General features: G+C 37.1%; 1 protein-coding gene across 3 annotated transcripts in view; it reads left to right on the plus strand.

Moving 5' to 3' along the window:
* dennd1b (DENN/MADD domain containing 1B) overlaps positions 1-20,062 on the plus strand; it is a 167,531-nt gene that overhangs the window by 133,954 nt on the left and 13,515 nt on the right. For all 3 annotated transcript variants that reach the window (XM_015601283.3, XM_022669762.2, XM_022669761.2), the window contains 5 exons: positions 2,927-3,017; positions 3,337-3,377; positions 6,497-6,544; positions 8,481-8,537; positions 10,837-10,923. In XM_015601283.3, the coding sequence (XP_015456769.3) occupies positions 2,927-3,017; positions 3,337-3,377; positions 6,497-6,544; positions 8,481-8,537; positions 10,837-10,923 (324 nt within the window). The remainder of the gene's footprint in view (positions 1-2,926; positions 3,018-3,336; positions 3,378-6,496; positions 6,545-8,480; positions 8,538-10,836; positions 10,924-20,062) is intronic.

A 20,062-nucleotide genomic window follows, 5' to 3' on the forward strand; every position in this document is an offset into this window, starting at 1 on the left:
ATGTCATATACTGTACTGTGCATATGTCATACAGCACAGTACAGTAAATCAAACATACAGTCAGTAGTTTTAGGTTTTCCTGTTTCCCACCAACTTTGTTCAGAGTAGTCTTCTGAAGGTGGTAAATATTTAGCTTTAAAAGCCAATTGAAAGCTATATTAGAGGGAGAGTCCTCTGTCATAAGACACAGCATGTGAGCAGCTGGACTTCAGCTCAGGCTATTATGCTTCGAAGGGTCAAAGTATGATATTTGTTAACAATGTTAAAAAATTAGTGATGTAAATAATTGATCATGTGAGTGCATTATTAATGCGTTAACTTTGGCAGCTGCCCTGTTATCAGTGCACAAGTGTAACAAACATAGAAAACAAGCAAAATAAAGACATGATTTATAGAGAACAACTCTTTAACCTTTAATATGTTTGTTATATGTATGTACTATACGGTTTTATACCAATTAAAAGTTTTCCCATTTTGCAATGTAAATTATTTTTATTTGATATTATGATTCAGGTACTAATTCTATAGAATTTCCAATAATGTATTGATTTTACTTTACCACTGATTTAAAAGTCATATTATCAGTATAAGAACCCTTTGTTGTATATATATATAAATAAAGCCCATAATGAACAAATCCTAATTAAGTTCTTCAGAGAGTAAAATAAAGCTTCTGCTGAAGTCGGACAACAGGAAGCGAGTAGCCAGTTGAGAGAACAGAGGTTTAATGTGTGTAATGTGATCCTGAAGGAAGGGGATAAGTGGGGGGATTTGACCGGGTGCTAATTTGGTCTGATTATGTGCTCTAATTAGGGGGTCAGGCAGCGCAGACTGAGTCTTACACTCTCGTCACTCATTAAAGTTGCTATAATGAAGTTAGCCTCTCCATCAGCACCCAGTGCAAAGCCCTGAACCACAGAGATGACTTACCTTTTATTGTGGAAAGATACACCCACATACATGCTACACACACACACACACACACACACACTTTTTAATGTAGTTCTTCCCTGATCCTAGACAGCATCGTTACTTAATGATCAGTATGGTTGTGCAGTACAAAGCAATTTATATTTTTGCAGATTGTATGTAGCTTAATAATCGGTTCAGGGATGCACTGAATATTTGCCAACCAAAGTTATTTGCTTAACTGAGAAGACTGAATTAATAATATTGAATAATGAATAATAGTTTGGAAGCAGAAACAGCACTTTATTCGATTCCATCACAAAAAAAAATGAAAGGAAAAAAAAAGAGAAAAAAGACAGAAGGATTCCCATAAGCCACAGGGCTGTATGAACACAGCTCACACAAGGACTTGAACCTATAGTCAATTATCAGCGAGTAATCCAACTCTGAAAAACAGTTCGCGTCGCAGATAAATCAGTTCAACTGAGATGTGTCCGTTATCATCACAGCTTTTAACCTGTTTGAGCCCTGCTGTTAACACTGCGGACAATCTGCTCCAGCCCAGTTAAGGCTAATGGGTAATGGGTCTGTTAGCGTCATGACTGCTTAACCCAGCTGCTAGCATTACAGCTAAACCACTTTAGCCCAGTAAGGCCGGCTGCTGTGTCTGCATGCACTGTTTCAAATTAAAACTTTTTTTTAAATTGCAACATCATGACATACATTGACAGACTTTCATACAATCTAAAGCACAATGCATGTTAGGGGAACACTATTGCTTTGTTGTTATGTCTGCTATATTACAAATATTCAGTGTAAATTTATTTTGTGTGAAAAGACAAACATACATTTAGGCTACTCAGTTTCTGCAGTGGTGGAAAACTGGTAATACATTTAAAACCTGCTTTCGGCCCCAATTTTCATTTCAGGTCATCCTAAATCTGACATACAGTTTATGTGTAGCGAAAAATTCTTGTTTATTTATTTATCATATAAATGAATGGAGAGGAAATGCTGGATAGCCTTCTTATGACAAAATAATTCAAATTCACTAGTCAATCCCAACCAACCACAAAGGATACAACAGCAACTATATGACAACATCGGAGCAACCACCTGAAATTGTATAGCACCTTTCTTACAACCTTAGTAGCATGTTTAGTAGGTTTAGTAGCAACCACTAGCACCCACTTTGTAATAATATCATAGCAGCAATACTTTAGAAACACCATATTTGGCAACATCATAGCAACTATATTAGATGCCAGCACAGAACATTTGACAGTTATGTATCGACAGTTATTTATCAACAATGTAATCTTGCAACACCCTAGCAGCCACCCAGCAAAACAAGAGTAACACCCAGCAATATTCTTAAAAAGGGAACCACTTGTTATACCATAGCCACCACCTAGATGACACAATAGAAACTATGCAAAAAAAAAAAAAAATCACATATCATCCATCTGAGATACCTTAGCACCCAATTAGCAACAGTGTAGCAACTGCCTGGGATACCCTAGCAGCCACCTAGCAAAACAATCAATAGCAGCTCCACCTGTAGTATCATAGTATGTGAAATAAAAACACCATTATAACCCCCTAGCTTATTGATACATAGTGTTTATATTTTATAGATTAAAAAAAAGAAAGGTGTTTTGCATCATTAACGACATATTATAAAGATTTCTTTTAATATTGTCATGTTTATTGTCTCGTCTCCATCACTGGTCTGGCACTAATGGGCAAATTTATTGGATGTTGGTTTATAACCTTTACGTGACAAGGGAGGAAATTGAGTTTTCCACAAAGCAGTACACACACACAACACACAACACGGCTGTCTGCTATGTTAATCCTTCACCTGACGTGAATTATAGAAACACACACACACACACACTCATGATTCATGTCCGGAACAGACTGGAATGAATTGTTGGGGTAGTTCTCTCTCTCTCTCTCTCTCTCTCTCTTTCTCCATTTTAATAACCTCTGATACTCTGATTTATTGTCACAGTTCATTGATGGCAGACTGGCCAAATTAAACGCAGGAAGAGGTTTCACAGACATCTTTGAGGAGGAGATCACAGAGGGAGGCTTCTGTGGAAGTGAGTGGCATTTCTCTTCATGGAAGTGGAAAAAGGAAGTGTCTTTGGGGGGAACTAAAAAGTTTTCTTTTTACTTTTGGCAGTAGTTTAAGAAAGTGTGTGGGTAAAATCTTTTAAATATAGTCAAGATAAATGGCCGAAATAGCTCTAAATGTAAACTGTTACTTTAGATGTAATGCTGGTTCCAAGCTTGATTAGTCTGTTCTTATGTGTCTTCGTGTACGACAGTGTTGTCAGGTTAATTTGCTCACTTTTTTTTTCCTTTTTTTCCCCGTTCTGTACGTGTTGATGAGTCTTTTCATGCCCCATTGTTTCTCAGGTAATTCAAGGTCCTATCAACAGTGGATGCACACGGTGAAGGTAAGCAGTGGTTTCTAATTAATTCTTCCGTCTAATGAATATTCATCTGTGGAATAATGGAGCCTGATGGCTCAAACATATTTGTTGTGTCTCGCTGGTTAAGCAAGCGCACCCGTATGCTCTTGAAGGAGGGCAGATAGTCCACGGAAGGAAAGCGGAAGGCAGGGAAACACGCGCGAGCGGGACCGGTTGAGATGTTGAGACGGCGTTGATATGATGTGACAGCCAGTCATCTGAGATGACACATGGATTCTGGCAGGAAACACAGCCATTACTCAATAGATTGAAGGAGAGAAAAGCTCCGGCGTACACCTCGCTCCTCTCTTTTCTCCCCGCCACCCATCAGCCCACGCCGAATTAGTTCTCCGGAGTGCCTTTTTCAAAAGGTTTCTTTTAAAGTTCACATCTTCTGACTGACACAAATCCATAAGAGGGGCCTTCACCTCCAGCCTGGTGGTCGAGGCTTTGGGGTGGAAACGCTTGTGCTCAGACAACTTTAGCTCTTTAGCATGTTAGCTTAGCGCTGCTTCTCTGCTGCAGTTTAGAGAGAGCAAGAAAGGAATGGAAAGAAGAGATTATGGGTTTTAAAAATCAGGAAATATATTTATAATATAGTAGATACTGTCTGAACAACAAACACTATCAGCTATCATCCAGAGAAAGACTGATGGAGAAAGAGATGGGAAGAGAGAGAGAGATTTTGTAGTTTAGCAGACGTAAGAAGAGTTAGCTAGTAAAGCTTTTTTTTGCTGTGCAAAAAATAAATGCGTTAATTTATAACCTAAATATAATTTGTAATCACTAAGACTGGGGGTGTCAAAATTTGTTGAATAGAACTACAGAGTACCGAGAGGTCGAAAAAAAGTACAAAAGGGACCTATTTTCGATACTTTGCATGAAAAGCGTATAAATGCACCAAACGCGGAGTGTGGTAAAAACAATTGCCACGGCACCCTGACGCTTACAAGCAGAGAGCATGCACAGAAACTCTAACACGCTAACTCATGCTATCTCTCGCTAACCTGTGCTGTCTCATCCTCTCTCTCACTCGCAATCTCTCGCTTACTCATGCTGTCTCTCCCTCTCTTTCACTCGCGCTGTCTCATCCCATCTCTCACTTTCTCTCTCGCTAACTTGTGCTGTCTCCCTCTCTTTCACTCTCTCTGTCTCTCGATAACTTGCTCTGTCTTTCTCACTTGCTCTTTCTTGCTAACTTGTGCTGTCTCTCCCTCTCTTTCACTCGTGCTGTCTCTGGCTTACTCACACTGTCTTTTGCTAACTTGCTCTGTCTCTCTCTCACTCGCTCTCTCTCACTAACTTGTGCTGTCTCTTTTTCACTCACTCTGTCTCTCGCTAACTTGCTCTGTCTCTCTCTCGCTCACGCTCTCTTGCTAACTTGTGCTGTCTCCCTCTCTTTCACTCACTCTGTCTCTCTCTCACTTGCTCTCTCTTGCTAACTTGTGCTGTCTTCCTCTCTTTCACTCACTCTGTCTCTCACTAATTCGCTCTTTCTTTCGCTAATTCGCTCTTTCTCTCTCTCACTCTGTCTCTCGCTAACCTGCTCTGTCTCTCTCTCACGCGCTCTCTCTCGCTAACTTGTGCTGCCTCCATCTTTTTCACTCACTCTGTCTCTCGCTAACTTACTCAGTCTCTCGCTAACTTGCTCTGTCTCTCTCTCACTCGCTCTCTCTCGCTAACTTGTGCTCTGTCTCTCTTTTTCACTCACTCTGTCTCTCACTAACTTACTCTGTCTCTCGCTAACTTGCTCTGTCTCTCTCTCACTCGCTCTCTCTCGCTAACTTGTGCTGCCTCCCTCTCTTTCACTCACTAACTTGCTCTGTCTCTCGCTAACTTGCACTGTCTCTCCCTCTCTCGCTTACTCATGCTGTCTTTCACTAATTTGCTCTGTCTTTCTCTCTCTCTCTCTCACTCACTGTCTCTCGCTAACTTGCATTGTCTCATGCTAACTCATGCTGTTTCTCCCTCTCTCTCACTTGCCCTGTCTCCATTGCTCTGTCTCTCTCACTCTGTCTCTCGCTAATTTGCGCTGTCTCTCTCTCACTCGCTCTGTCTCTCAATATAACATTGATTACATTAGCGATTAGATTTTTGTATTGTCTAAGTTAATGAAATTTCTTTGTGTGTTTCTTTTAGAACCTGGCTATATGACATGTTATGATATGGAGAATGCAATTCAATTCAATAAGCAATATGGGTTTATATTGCATTTTTAAATCAGATAACATAGTATACAAGTAAACAATCAAATATGTAAATTTGGAGTAAAGGAAAGCTCTACTACATTTTATCCAGTCAGAACTGTATCTAGTGGTCAGGGTTTAAACACAACACAAAATAATCACCATCTGCAACAATTGTTTGCATGCGAACTATTGAATAAAAATTCATGCTGTTTTTGAGAGCCAATTTCTCTGTTTTTAGTCTATTTCAATCATGTCAAAGATCATTATATATATATATATATATATATATATATATATATATATATATATATATATATATATATATATATATATATATATATACACACAAGAAACAGCCTGAAACTGTAACTGTATGGTAGCATTAGCAAATCCATTATATGAGCAGTGTGAGCTGCATGGTCTAGAGCTAGCTTTAACTAGACATGTCTGGCATGCTTTTGGCTTAAAGTTGGCTTTAAGAGCGACTAAAGAGACGCTGCTTTATGAAATAGCCCACAGTGTGTGGCAGACCAGCGCACCACTTCAGACCGAGTGCTGCACGCCGCTCTTGTTGAAATGTGACCGCTGCTGCACACGTGGACAAGCACTCTCTCGGGATCAGACCTAGTTAATAGTTTGTTTTAATGGCGTCAGGCGAGTATTTGGTGCAATTATGGGCCCCGTCGTTAAAGCTTTGGCTTTTGGCATTTTAGCCGTTTATTCACTTGATAATGATTCGGGACAGTATGTGGTCAGCTGTGTTTATGTTTATAAGTCATATACTTGTCCATTAAATTATATTTTTCAGTAATTACCTTTCATATTCAGTTCTTGTTCTGAATGAATGGAAACTGTCAGTGTGGAATTTATTTTCTTATTTAATCATATTTATTTATTTATTTATTTTATTTTTAGAGAGGAGTGAATAAGGCCAGTCCAGCTGTGAAATCTGCGTACAAGATAGTAAGTTCTTAAACATTTTATTTGTTTTATTTATAAATTACAGGCGCATACCAGATATTAGAATATCACTTAAAGTTGCTTTATTTCAGTAATTCAGTTCAAAACGTGACACTCATATATTATATAGATGTATTACACACAGAGTGATCTATTTGAAGCGTTTATTTCTTTTATTGTTAATGATTATGGCTTACAGCCAATGAAAACCCAAAAATCAGTGTCTCAGAAAATCTCCAAAAATCTGGAAACCATCACTGATTGGTGGAAACTTCACACTAGACCTAAAGCAGCTTGGACTGTGTGTCTCTTCACTCTTCCTCCAGATTCTGGACAAAATGTACTGATAATCAGTGATGGTTTGGAGAGACACGTCATCTGCTGGTTTTGATCCACTGTGTTTTATCAAGTCTAAAGTCAGTGCAGTTTAGTTTTCCCAGAAAATCTTACAGCACTTTATGCTTCCCTCTGCTGACAACTTTTATGGAGATGTGGATTTCATTTTCCAGCAGGACTTGGCACACTGCCCACACTGCAGATAGTACCAATTGGTCTTATATAATATTCTAATTTTCTGAGATACTGACTTTTGGGTTTTCATTGACTGTAAGCCATAATCAACAATAAAATAAATAAATGCTTAAAATAGATTAGTCTGTGTGTAATCCATCTATATTATATATGAGATTCACCTTTTTAACTGAATTACTAAAGTAAAGTAAAGTTTAAATAATATAGATTTTTTTAAAATGCGTCTTTGTATGATGAAAAATTGTGATAGGTTACCTGTCAAAATGTCACTCAGTCTTAATAATAATGGTTCCTGGCTTGGACACAGTTATAGTAAAACATTTTAATGAGCCTTGGACCTTTACCTGCTGTTGAGGTTCTTTAATGTTAAAAATAACATGCTTTGTCACTGTTAATATTTTTCTCACATTTACAAGCCTTTATCTTTTTTGGAGGTTCTTTAATATTTAAACCTGGTGCATCATTTCTCAGGTTTGAAAATAAAGGTTCTTTAAAGGATCTTGGCTTAGACGAACAGTTCCAGGAAACATCTTTAATCCTCTTCTGAGTTTTTTTAATGTACAGTTTTAGGAAAACTATTTAATGGAATAATGAAACTTTTCTTTCTGTTAAGGTTCTTTAATATTTAACCCTATCTGTCCAAATGACTCTCAAGCTTCACAATCACGAAACCTAATTGTTTCTTGACTTTTATGTGCATCTCTTGGATATTCTGGTGGTGGCTTAATATTTAAAGATTAAATCTCCTTTTCCTAAGGTACATTTTATGCTCCTTTATGCTCAGATAACAGATTAAATATCTGTCAGGCTTAAAACATTAAAGATGGTTTCCTAAGTTGTTTGGATGGCCTGGATGTGCAGTTTTTCAGACAGCTTCTTAATGGGGACAGAAAACGTACCCTTTGCTAACAAGGTCTTTTTTTTTTTTCTTTTTTTTTATTAAAGCACTTTGTTTTTATCCACATGTTTTATCATTATCATAAATTATGTTTGTGCATTCTAAGAATGATAATTTTGTTATATTTCTCACTCACTCAATTTTGTTATATTTGAAATGATATTTCATAGAACTATCATTTATCAACTAGTTTATCAACTATCACAACTATCAGTTACCATTCACGAAGCTTGAGCTGTTAGGTCTGAGAACTGCGTTAAATCTGAAGTTTTGTCTGCTTTGAGTAAAGCACAGCTATATTCAGTGTTCTGTAATTCTGCATGTCATTTATTGCACTATAAACTGTAGTGATGTGACAGTGCTCTGTACTTGTGGGTTCTTCTAGGATCTTGTTAGTGTTCTTCAGGGTCATGTGATGCTGAATTGGGGTTGAGGTTTAGAATGGTTGTTGTTTTGTACAGTGAAGGATTTGTGTTTTTTCATTCTTTCTTTCTTTTTGCTTTTTGATAGGCCAAAGGTCATGCAAAGAAAGGCCTGCAGGGTGTGAAGGACAGGATGAGGCAGAAGGTGAGTCTCTCATATGGTCTGATTTTTAGAAACTACACACACACACACCTGCTTCTGCTGCTGACTGAGAGCAAGGGTGCGAGCTCGGGGTTTTAAAGGGGCTTATGAAACCTGCTTAGCACTTTGTTGAAAACTATACATTTTTAACAAGTCTGCCTCTGGCGATGGGCTGTCATGTCGTACCCTCGCTCGGAGATGCCCCCTTCATATTTTTTGCATATTTCATCAATGAGTGAGTGATTTGTTCAAAGCCGACGTAACGAGGTGTATGTTACCATAATGCTGATGGCTTTGATAAGGCAATTGTGACATGAACTGTCAGGTCACGGGCCTGCGGAGCCTGCGCAGCCTGCAGAGAGCTGGTCCGCTGAGGATTCCGTCTCATCTGATGCAAATTTCCCATCGGTTCCGTCTTTGATTTAGCTAAAACTAAACAGACTGCCACAAGACAGAAAAGTTTGGATGATGGACAGTGGTGTGTGTGTGTGTGATCATCATTCTTATAGTGTGATGCTTATGAATACCGCTATCAGTGATTGGAATTAATGGTGTTTCACTGAAGGTTATGGTGTTACAGTTAATGGTGTTGAAAGTTGAAGTTGAGATCTTCTTAAGAAAACACAGTTAGTAATATATCAGCTTTCAGAACTGATGATCAGCTGTCAGAAAGGAGTTATTTGTTCTTTTTAATTGTATTTTAATTATATTTTAAAGTAGGGATGTCACCGTTAACGTGTTAAAGCATAAAGTAAAAAAATAATATGCAAATTAATGACGTGACAAAATTGAGAGAGTTTGGTGGTTCATTAGTAATTATATTTAGCTATATAACACAGCATCGCTTACTATTGAGTTCAGAAGGTTGGTTACCTTTTATAGGTAACTAACTCAAGTGAACTATAGCCATATTCTACATTGAATATCAAACCACAGATCATACCCACTCAAACCAGCACTAAGAAATCAGTCAGTGATTATTTAGCTAGGAAATACAGTTAGCCGGTTAGCCGTTAGCAATTGCATCTAAACCACTATCCGCTATGTGTCATAATAAAAGTCATCAGATCAGCTTGTAGACTTGCACTTGCACAAAAATTGTATTTTATTTTGACCTTACTAAGTACACTTTTGGTCAAAATATGGTCAAATATCTAAATTCTCTTAACAATTGCAATGAATTTTAAATGTTTTATGCAGGTCTGGTATAGATTATTACTGCAGTGCAACACATTTCAACTATTAATGGACTATTAATGTCTTGAGTAACCGCTGGCATGTGTGACCTTTCCTAAAAATCCCTTAAACTTTAAGTGGAATAAATGTGCATCAAACTATATATAATTGGTCTAGGGTCATGGAGAATAATCCATAAAATATAGAGCTATTAGGTGTTCAGTTTGAAGCCCTTAAAACACTTGCACTTTTACATTTTATTTTTATTTCATTTGTTTTTAAGAGGTTTAAGATTAAATTTAGGATCAGTACAGCACTTTAAACACCAACACATTTTCTGTAAATTACTTTTCTTCTAGAATGGTGCTTCAATAAAGAACTTTATGCTGACCAGATTATTAGATAATTATTTAAGTCAATATTGCCTAGATGGACTGCTTTGTAAAGGCAATGCAGTCAAACATTTGGGTGCACCTAACCTAAAAAACCAGTGCAAAAAGACTTGAAGCTTTATTAAGGGAAATAGATGCGTTAACAGCTCATATGTGTAGCATCTTTTGTTTAAGTGGAGAGAAAACAGCTGGTCTGAAGTACATGCTCAGGTCGAGGAGGTGAAAAAAGTCCAGGTGGTTTGCTTTTGCTGTTTTTGCAATATAGCTATGCTATAGCTGCATAGCTGCACCAAGAGATGCAGTGTGTGTACGAGACTGTTCGCATTCATTTCACACTTCGATGGATTGGATATATCCGATTTATAACCACATAAGAAAGTGACTCAAATCTGAGTTGAAAAAATCTGATTTGGCACGTTCACACAGCCATGAAAAAAATCAGACCTGAGCCACATTGAGCAAAAAAAAATCAGATTTAAATCACTTCATCCTGGTAATGTGAACGTAGCTTAAGATGCTTTCACTGATGGATCAACGGAGCTTTAGCGCACCGAGATAAGCGCTGAGATATATGATGACTATTACAAGGCCAGTCACAATGATTTTCACAAAGCGTAGAAAATGCATGCATCATAATACTGTAAAAGCTTTGTTTCGGTTAGTTATAAACTACCTGCACTTTTCTCTTTACCCTTATTCTCACTCTCTCATTCTCATTCTCTCTCACTCTGCAGGACGCTGAAGAGGAGGATGGTCCGTACTGTGCAGGTTCTCCCACCAGCACTAAAAGCCTTTCACCCAGGAGGCTTCAGAAGCGAAGGGTGAGTGTGTACGCGTGCAGCTCAAGACACACACATACATTTTTATACTTTATTTTGTTTCCATATACAATATAATAAACAATAAGGAAACAAAATATTTCAGAAGAATTGTCCAAACATGTCACATACAGTTCATACAAGGTATTATAACATTTCATGTATTCTCTACTTATGGATAAAGAAAACAGCGCCTTTTCCAAATATGCATACTCCCAGTGATCGCTGAAATAGAGCAGAACTTTACTAGTTGTTTAGCTTTTACTCTACTTAATCCCCCAAGACCAAGACCACGCACTGCCAATCTATGCACATGACCAAGACACACATATACACACATACACACACATACAGCTCAGCCGATGCACACTCGGACAGTCCGGCTCTTGAAAGCTATCGCCCATTTGCACACCAGTAAGTCTGAGGCGGTGTGAGGCTGCTTGATTGACAGCTGTGGCTGCAGCAGCCGTGTGGAGTGGATGTGCGGTGAGTGTGTGCGTGTGTGTGTGTGTGAGAGAGAAAGAGAGAGAGAGAGAGAGAGAAAGAGAGAGAGGCAGAGGCTCAGTGATGTGTTGCCAAGCCCAGGCAGGGAGGCTGCGCTACCCCCCTCCTCAGCAGACACAGGAGGTGGCCTGGATTCCAACCACTCTCTTTCCTGCCTCCATTTCACACTCAAGTAGGCCACAGGATAGCCCACCGGCTCTGCACTCATCATATTTTACACTGCTGCTGTTTGTTTGTTTGTTTATTTATTTCTTTATTTAAGGTGGGTGGTTCTGGATGATTTATTTTTCGACTTTACGAATATAATTAGAATTAGCTTTAAAATATTATACTTCCCTGTGAAGACTTGCAGAGCGTTTAAGTCCCTTTAGCTCGTCCCCACTGGGCCTAGAATCCTGCCTGTGTTAAATTTGAGCTTGAGCTTGTTTTCGTTCCACATGTGGATGATGTTAAAATTAAAATATCATGATTATTTTATTTTAATTTATTTAAAATATTTGAGACTAAAAAACTAGTGTTGCTAATAAATAAAAAATTAGCTCCACTGGTAAGTGTTATATTTTATAGCTCATTAATGGCTATAAACACCTTTTCAGTACTAGCTCTATTGATAAATGTTTGGTCAAGCTTTTAAAAGATGGCCTAATAGCACTTGTGATACTAAACAGTCTATAAACAGTCAGATACTAAAAAGTCTAGAGTGTCTGTTTTTTTTGTTTGTTTTTTTGAGTATTTAATTTTGTTATTTTATGTTTAAATAGTAATTGTGTGCTTTGTTTAGGATAAACAAAAATATAATAAGCTTTGCTTTTATTAGTTGAGTTACCTCACTATTGAAAGCTCACAGAAGCTATTTTTCCTCAAAGTCTTACAGGATAATTTTGCTGTCCTCTCATTGTGCCCTTTCACTAAAGTGATGTGCTCTTAGCAAGCTGATGGCAAGCTGCATGACCAGGATTCGAACCAGCAATCTCCCAATCAAAGTGGCAGCGCTTTAGACAGCTGGACCCCTCAGAGCCACGGGGCTAATTTTATTAGTTTGGGTGTGTGTAAATATTGGGGTGGTAAAAATGACAGGTTAAGACTGTAGCAGGTTTGCGGTTTATATACACCAGTATTTGAGGTTCATGGTATGCCACTTCCGTACCAAAATCTAATTCATTAACTATTTCCAAGATTAATACAGTTTGACATTCTAGGACCCTTTTAAAAGACCATTTAAGCTTTAAAATAAGGTATTTTATTGGAAGGACTTCATTTACTATTAGAAAGTAACAAGTAGGCCATCATTCCATCATTCACAAACTTCTCAAACACTCCACTGCCCCACAGGACAAGAATATATTATGATCCCATGTGATTCCATGTGCATTTTCTGAATATTTTTTGTATATTTTTGTATATATTCTCATATACAGTATGTACATATAAGAGAGTATCTACAAGTCCGACAGTGTTGGTATTAGGTACTGCCTGATACCTTAGGGATCGAGAACCTGCCATTTCCAACCCTGTTCCTCTCAAAGACACACACACACACACCACATTCTCTGTGTGACTCTCACTCATGCAGTGTGGCAAGGAGCCTTTGGGACCCCCGAGCTGTGCTGGCTGCATCGATCCACTCCTTCATACTTCCACTCCCTGTTCTCACACCACCAACCCAGAGTGTCACAGCCAAGCGTGGCACTGATTTCACAGTGGCTACAGCATATATATATATATATATATATGTCCCCGAATGCATATAGATACACACACTTTGTGTTTTATATACACATTCTACTACTGTGAGTTGCACTGATTGCCGACACTGATCCACATAGACACACAGCTTGTCATCAAGTCCCTGTAGAGAAGTACTGCCAATAGAATAGGTCTCTCTGGAGCAGATGATCTATTGAAACTATTGGCACCATGCCTAATACCAGGCATGTTCTGTAGGGGAGTTGGGAATTAAGTGGGGTGGGGATAATCCAACATCCATCCTGAGCTTACCAAAGCTTTTGTCGCTGAATAACATAAAATACCATGCTCCCAAATCGAATAAAAAGCCTTGATACTCCAACAAGAGATATACTCTTTTAACGTACTTAGTTACATGTATAATGTTACCTGTATACAGCTTTGGAAAAATATAAGAGACCACTTAAATATGATATGTTTCTTTGATTTGTACCAAATTGAAAACCTCGAATATAATCAAGAAAAGGATGGATGATCACAAGCCATCAAACCCAACTGAACTGCTTGAATTTTGCACCAGGAGTGACATAAAGTTATCCAAAAGCAGTGTGCAAGATTGGTGGAGGAGAACATGTCAAGATGCATGAAAACTGTGATTAAAAACCAGGGTTATTCCACCAAATATTGATTTCTAGCTAAGAGTTTTAAGAGTTTAAAAAAATAGTTTTCTTCGCATTATTTGAGGTCTGAAAGCTCTGCATCATTTTTGTTATTTTAGCCATTTCTTATTTTCTGCAAATAAAACGCTCTAAATGGCAATATTTGTATTTAGAATTTAGGAGAGATGTCAATGATGAGACAAATCATCATACACGCTTGCTTCCGGCTGGGGGTCAGTGATGGTAACCTTAATGTCTTAATTTATGTAAAATTCTGCTTTACTAGTGATACTGGCACACAGACTCTATCATTCAGTGCACTTCGTTTTCTCAGCATGTTTTCACTGAATTTGCAACTCATTTTCTACTAAGTCTACTATTTTTTTTTCTTTTCTTTTTTTTCTTACCCCATATGCTCAAGCAGAGGCCATATCTTCAGGAAGAAAAACTGCATCTGCAAGTCAGCACTTTCTGTATCTTGTTTTCCTGTGGTGTCATTAAAAATGCCATGTTTTCCCCACTTTGTTATGCAGAGCTTATGCATACATGTGTTCACACATCCCATTAAAGCATACCATTGCTGTCACAAAAAACCTTCACTCCCTCAAAATGGCGATTTTACAGAAGAAGATAACTTATTAATTTTCAGTGGAAATTGATGTTAAAAGATTTTATTGCAAATCATTTAGAAGCATTTCTTTTGATGCAATTTCGACAGAATGTACAAAACAACCCCCATATTCAGATTAAGTCAAAAACTTTGTTTGTAGTATCTTGCATTTGTTGCAGTTGCAGTATAGCAGGGATTTCTATCATTTTACTATATGTGCCCCAAACATTTTATCTGCCATTTTAAATCTAATCAAATCCAGCACAGCAATCATTGTAGCATCTCAGATTAATTGATAGGCTTGAATTGCTTGAATAGTTTGTAACCATTTATCCATGATGTATAAACCATCTGTCAGTAAGACTGAAAGATTTCATTCAGGCTAATATTAATGTAACTAGTTTGCTAATCCACCAACTATCTTTGTTAAATTATCAAAAAAAAATCCAGTTAACAAGCTTAGATTACATTTATTAAAATATCTATATACACTATCATTTAAAAGTTTTACAACACACCTATTTTCTAGTTGTCCAGTAGCAGTGCTGTATGACCCAGACAAGGTTTTTTTTTTTTTTTTTTTTTTTTTTTTTTTTTTTTTTTTTTTGCATCTTAGCAATGACTTTATTGTTCCTTTTTACATTTTTTTAACTTCTAATTCCTCTCTTCACTCCTGAAACTGAGACTTAGACAATGCCATGTGGGTCAGCCAGATTTTTTCAGATTCTTCCTTTAGCAGTTTACCCCTATTGAAGTCTATTGAAGGTGTAGGAAACAGTACTCACTGCTCTCTGGCTTCATCTGTAATTTCTGTAGAAATGACTTCTACTTTTAATAGTTACAGACTGTAAATTGTGTTTCTGTGTCTTTTTGAATTAATAGTATGGTGAAAGTGTAAATGTGCTGTGTGTAAGTGTGTAAATGCTGCTGTAGAGAGTGCAGGAACACAGTCAGTTCCAGCACTGCTTTAGTACAGACACAGGCTCTGTAAAGTGATATTTTTAAAATCCATTTCCAAAGCTCAGTTTATTTCCATTGCTACTTACTATTTGTAAGCTGTTAACCAATGCTGTTAACCATTTGCTAAAATATTTTTTTTTCCAGACAATGTATGATTTTTTCTGTTTGTTTTTTACAACATACTTTTATAACAATATATACCTATACTAAAATTACTTTTCTCAGTTTTTCGTTCATCATTTGTGTTGCCCTAACAGTTTACTGCACATGTTTCTACACATTTCTGGTTATGACTAGACCTGAAGGGATTAAATGGCAAAAATAAAGGGTAAAATGTGGGCTTTTTTTTTTTTTTTTTTTTTTTGCTGTTGCTTTTGCCATTGGCTTTCACCTAATAACACAGCAGATGTTTAAAAAGACATAAAATGCCTTAAATTGGTTTAGCTAAAAAAAAAATCTTTTATTTTGGGTTTAAATGTCTTAAATTCATCTCCCAAAGGTCTTACAATGTGACAAACAGGATGCTTTGCATCTTGCGATGTCTTAATATTTCTTGATATGTAAGTTGGCTGTAACAGATTTAGCAGCAGACTGAACTAAGCAGAAGAAAAAGCATTGGGATGCTGTTTTCAGGTACATCCATTACTTGCATTTGGCTAGTGAAGACAGTACTGTAGACACGTGGAAGTGTAAACGTAACAAAAAAACAGTTGGATATCATCAATTTTTTGTTTTGGAGCCTGTTTTTAGTGTCTGAACTGATTATTAGTTTATTACTGATTATTGATTATTACTATTAGTTTATGGTTGTTTTTGTAATATTAGTTTCTCATAAAATACAGAATAACATGATTTCTGGTGTTTTGGTGTTCTTTTTGCCAGTTTGCTGCTCTTAATTTTGTTTGTGTGATATTTAGAAAATCTTACATTTAATTTCTTCATACATTCATATTTCTTGAATATTTGCAGGGCTTCAATCTATTGAATAAGTATACAGTACATATGACAATATAGGCACTGTATATATACAAATATATATATTATATTAAATAAGACTGCATTTTGTAGCACAGAAATGGTCAGTAGTGATCTGAAAAATATCACACAGGCAGTGCGGAGTTGGATGTTCTGCTCTTGTGTTTCTCCACACTTCCACCTACGCGTGTGCTGGAGAAGGACAGTGGGCAGACCCGGCCTGATCTTGCCTCTGTCTGGCCTCTGCTGCCATCGCTGACTCTTCTCCACTCTTTTAATTAGCGTGGCTATTTACTGCGTCGCCGTTGTTTAGAAGGGGATGCTGGTGGTGGTGGGGGGGGTTTAAATAAGCAATACAAAACGGTGTAGAGACAGAGGTCTTCCAATTAGGGCGTTTCAGAGAAAAGCCTGAACCCCCTCCCTGCACTGCAGTAACGGGCCCCAGGGGACCGTACACACAACCGCACACACACACATATATAAGTACACACACACACACACACACATATATATATATATATATATATATATATATATATATATATATATATATATATATATATATATATAAATACGCACTCAGGATGCCGTGTCCTACACAGTGAGTGTGTTTTTGTGGATGGTGGACATGGCTGATACAAAGGCCCCCTGCACGATCAATGGCTAAATCAATCAGCAGCGCAGTTCAGTCACCATTATCTTCAAAGAAAAGACCAAACTAAGACAGGCCAAAAAGCGGCGCTACGCTAGGCTAACACGTCAATATAGCACGTCCAATACAGCAGATTCTTTCCCGCCTCGCCGAAGAGATGCATGGCAACCATTCATTATTTTAATGACGTTTCTGCTGTCTCTGTTCGACTGGATATGGCAGTTTGGGTACGGATGCTGATGCATTTATTTTAGCTGTTCGTATAAAATGTGAATTGTGCTATCAGAAGCTGGGAACACGTTTGCAGGATAGCACCACAATATGTAGCTGAATAATTAATTAGAATATAAGAATACCTACTAACATATAGTAATTATATGTATTGTTCCAGGCCCAAATAATCCTGTTGTATGTTTGCAAACTACCAGGTTCTTTTAATGCAACAAGCCTTTAATAGAGACCTAAAAAAAATTATAATATGATCTCAACATATTTGGTTACTGAAAATGAATTAGGAACAGTGCACTGCAATACATGATACCATAACAAGTGAAATCCTCTTAAATCTGCTCTAATAATAAATTATATTTTTTTAATAAAATAGTTGAATCTGAATGTTATTTACTTATATAAGTTCTTTTTTATCTAAATGAACTTGAACTAGCTTTTTCTAGTGGTTATTTGCTTATTAATTCATCTGTTATCTCTGTAGTTGATGAACTTGCTTAAAACAAGTAAAACAAATCAATAAATACATTAATCTATAATGTATTTGCTGAAAATGTCAGTTTTGTCAGTAAATACTGAGTCAATTGTTAAATTGTATCTGTAAAATGAACAAAATTAAAATAAAATGTAGCACTTTTGTCAGCAATAAAAGCACTGCTCTGACTGGTAATGATGATAATTACATTATTGGTTAATTGTACAATATATTATTGTGACTTCTGTCATTTTACTGAGATCAATATTGCCCATTGTTTTTTATGAGCTAATAAGAGCCACCAATCGACTTTGTTTAAAAATCAGCAAATTCTTGATAAATAAATGTTTATTGAGTTTTTAAAAAGAGTGTAATTGTATTGTTATGCTATTGTTTATCATTACGTCAGTGGCATAATCATTTATCACAGTTATTATGGGACCACACATCACTCAAACAAAATTAGTTACTGTATAAATGCAGGACTACATACAGTATTGAACAGGCTCTGTTTTGGTCCTTATAACACGTTTGCATTGTTGTCATGGAAAAAATCATTAATTATCTCCATTTGGGAGATTTACTTGAATTTGGAAGTTGTTTTATATTTTAGTTGTTTTATATTGCTCACAATTTCAGGATTAATGGAATACAAGAAATGCTCCAGAATGGTTTGGAATAAATCTAAATAATTGAAAGTTATTAAGAAGGTTTCTCCTCCTCCTGTGAAGTTTTTACATGACATTGACGATATAAAAAGAAGATGCCATTATCCCAAATATCTAAAACTTAACAAAACTCAAAACAGAACAGTACAGTAACAAAATCACAAATCTTTATTATCCTGGCACTGGATGCAGTGATTGTGAGTGGTGTGCTGAGGGAGGTGGGGTAGAGGTGCTGGTGAAAGGCAGTCTGGGTGTCGGTGGCACAGCCTGGGGCAAAATGCAACTGATTCCTGCACATCTGCATACTTCCGCTCTTACTGCTCCTTCCAACTGAGTGAAGCTACAGCTATATGTGTGTGACTGGAGTATGTGTGTTTATGATGTGTGTGGCCAGCGTGCTTCTCTGAGTGTCGCACAGCCTCTGGGGAAGGACTAACACACACACACACACACACACACACACACACACGCTGGATGAGACAGGCAGATGGATCCCCCTCAGCCAGGCCAGTTGAGCAGCTCTGCATATTAAAGAAAGCCCAGAAAGGCCTGTTCAAGTAGTGTATAATTCATAGACTCATCTCTGCTGCAGCTCCTGGGCCTCCACCTTCATTTCCATACCGCTTTATGCGCTGACCGTATTATAGCATTGCTGTTGCTGTTTAATATCGCATATGATACTGTCCTTATACTGAAACCACTCGCAGGAACTGGAACATGCCTGATCTGTGGCACTTGACCCTGACCAACCTTGAGAAAAAAACGTAAATGAAATACTTATAAACTGTCTTTCTTCTTGTTTTTTTTTTTCTATTTTTCTTTTTTGGCTTATGTTTCATCTGCTTTCAGAGTTTGAATCTAATTGAGCGTTTGAAATCTCAGATCCCTCATGTAAGTGTCTACGTGGAGGAAATAATGGCAATGGCGTTTCTTGCTGTGTTGCATGCTGAAAGATTTTTTTTTCTGTTAGCCAAAAGTAGCCTTTTTGTAGCAGCCACAATTTCCTCTCCACACTGGCAGACATCTGTTTGAGTGAGTGTGTGTTGTGTTTGCTTGTATGTATTTTTTCCTCCCTATTTTTCTTCTATTTTTTCCCCAAAATTAGCCAGTTCCGTCCACTAGGGGAGTGTCATATCATATCATATATCACCAACATTTTTGAAAATCGGGGACGGTATTATACCCTGAAATATTGTGCCGTAGCACCCACCCCTTATTATCACATCAGGGTACTACTTTTTTGTGTTTTTTTTTATTGTGTATCTACTAGAGACAGAGTATATCTGTCCAGTATCATTTATTTTACTTTAATCCTGGATATATGAAGATATTTGGAGTGCACTATTAGTATCATAACATTCTGGATCATTGACTTCTGTTACAAATCTCTTAATATCTCAGTTAGCAGTGCGCCATTTAAAAGGTGCCATCTTTTTTCTTTTTTTTTTAAACTGCTGCTTATGTAATGTAACTAGACAGCTTAACGTGCTTGGAGGAGAACACTAAATGTGTTCTGGTTCTGGTGTATTAGCTATTAAACACACATGCTGGTTGAAATGACATTGAATGATTTGGTAAAAAGGGAGGACCACTCTGTCTTAATAAGTAGGAACAATTATTGTTCATCATTGGCAAAGTTTGAGTATATTTTATGTTTTTAAGTCATGTTTTTAAACAGTTAAATGCTATACAAGTTTTTGAGCAATTCTGTTGGTCTAGTAATTA

This window comes from Astyanax mexicanus, chromosome 16 (assembly GCF_023375975.1).
Source record: "Astyanax mexicanus isolate ESR-SI-001 chromosome 16, AstMex3_surface, whole genome shotgun sequence".
In the NCBI taxonomy this organism is placed as follows: domain Eukaryota; kingdom Metazoa; phylum Chordata; class Actinopteri; order Characiformes; family Acestrorhamphidae; genus Astyanax; species Astyanax mexicanus.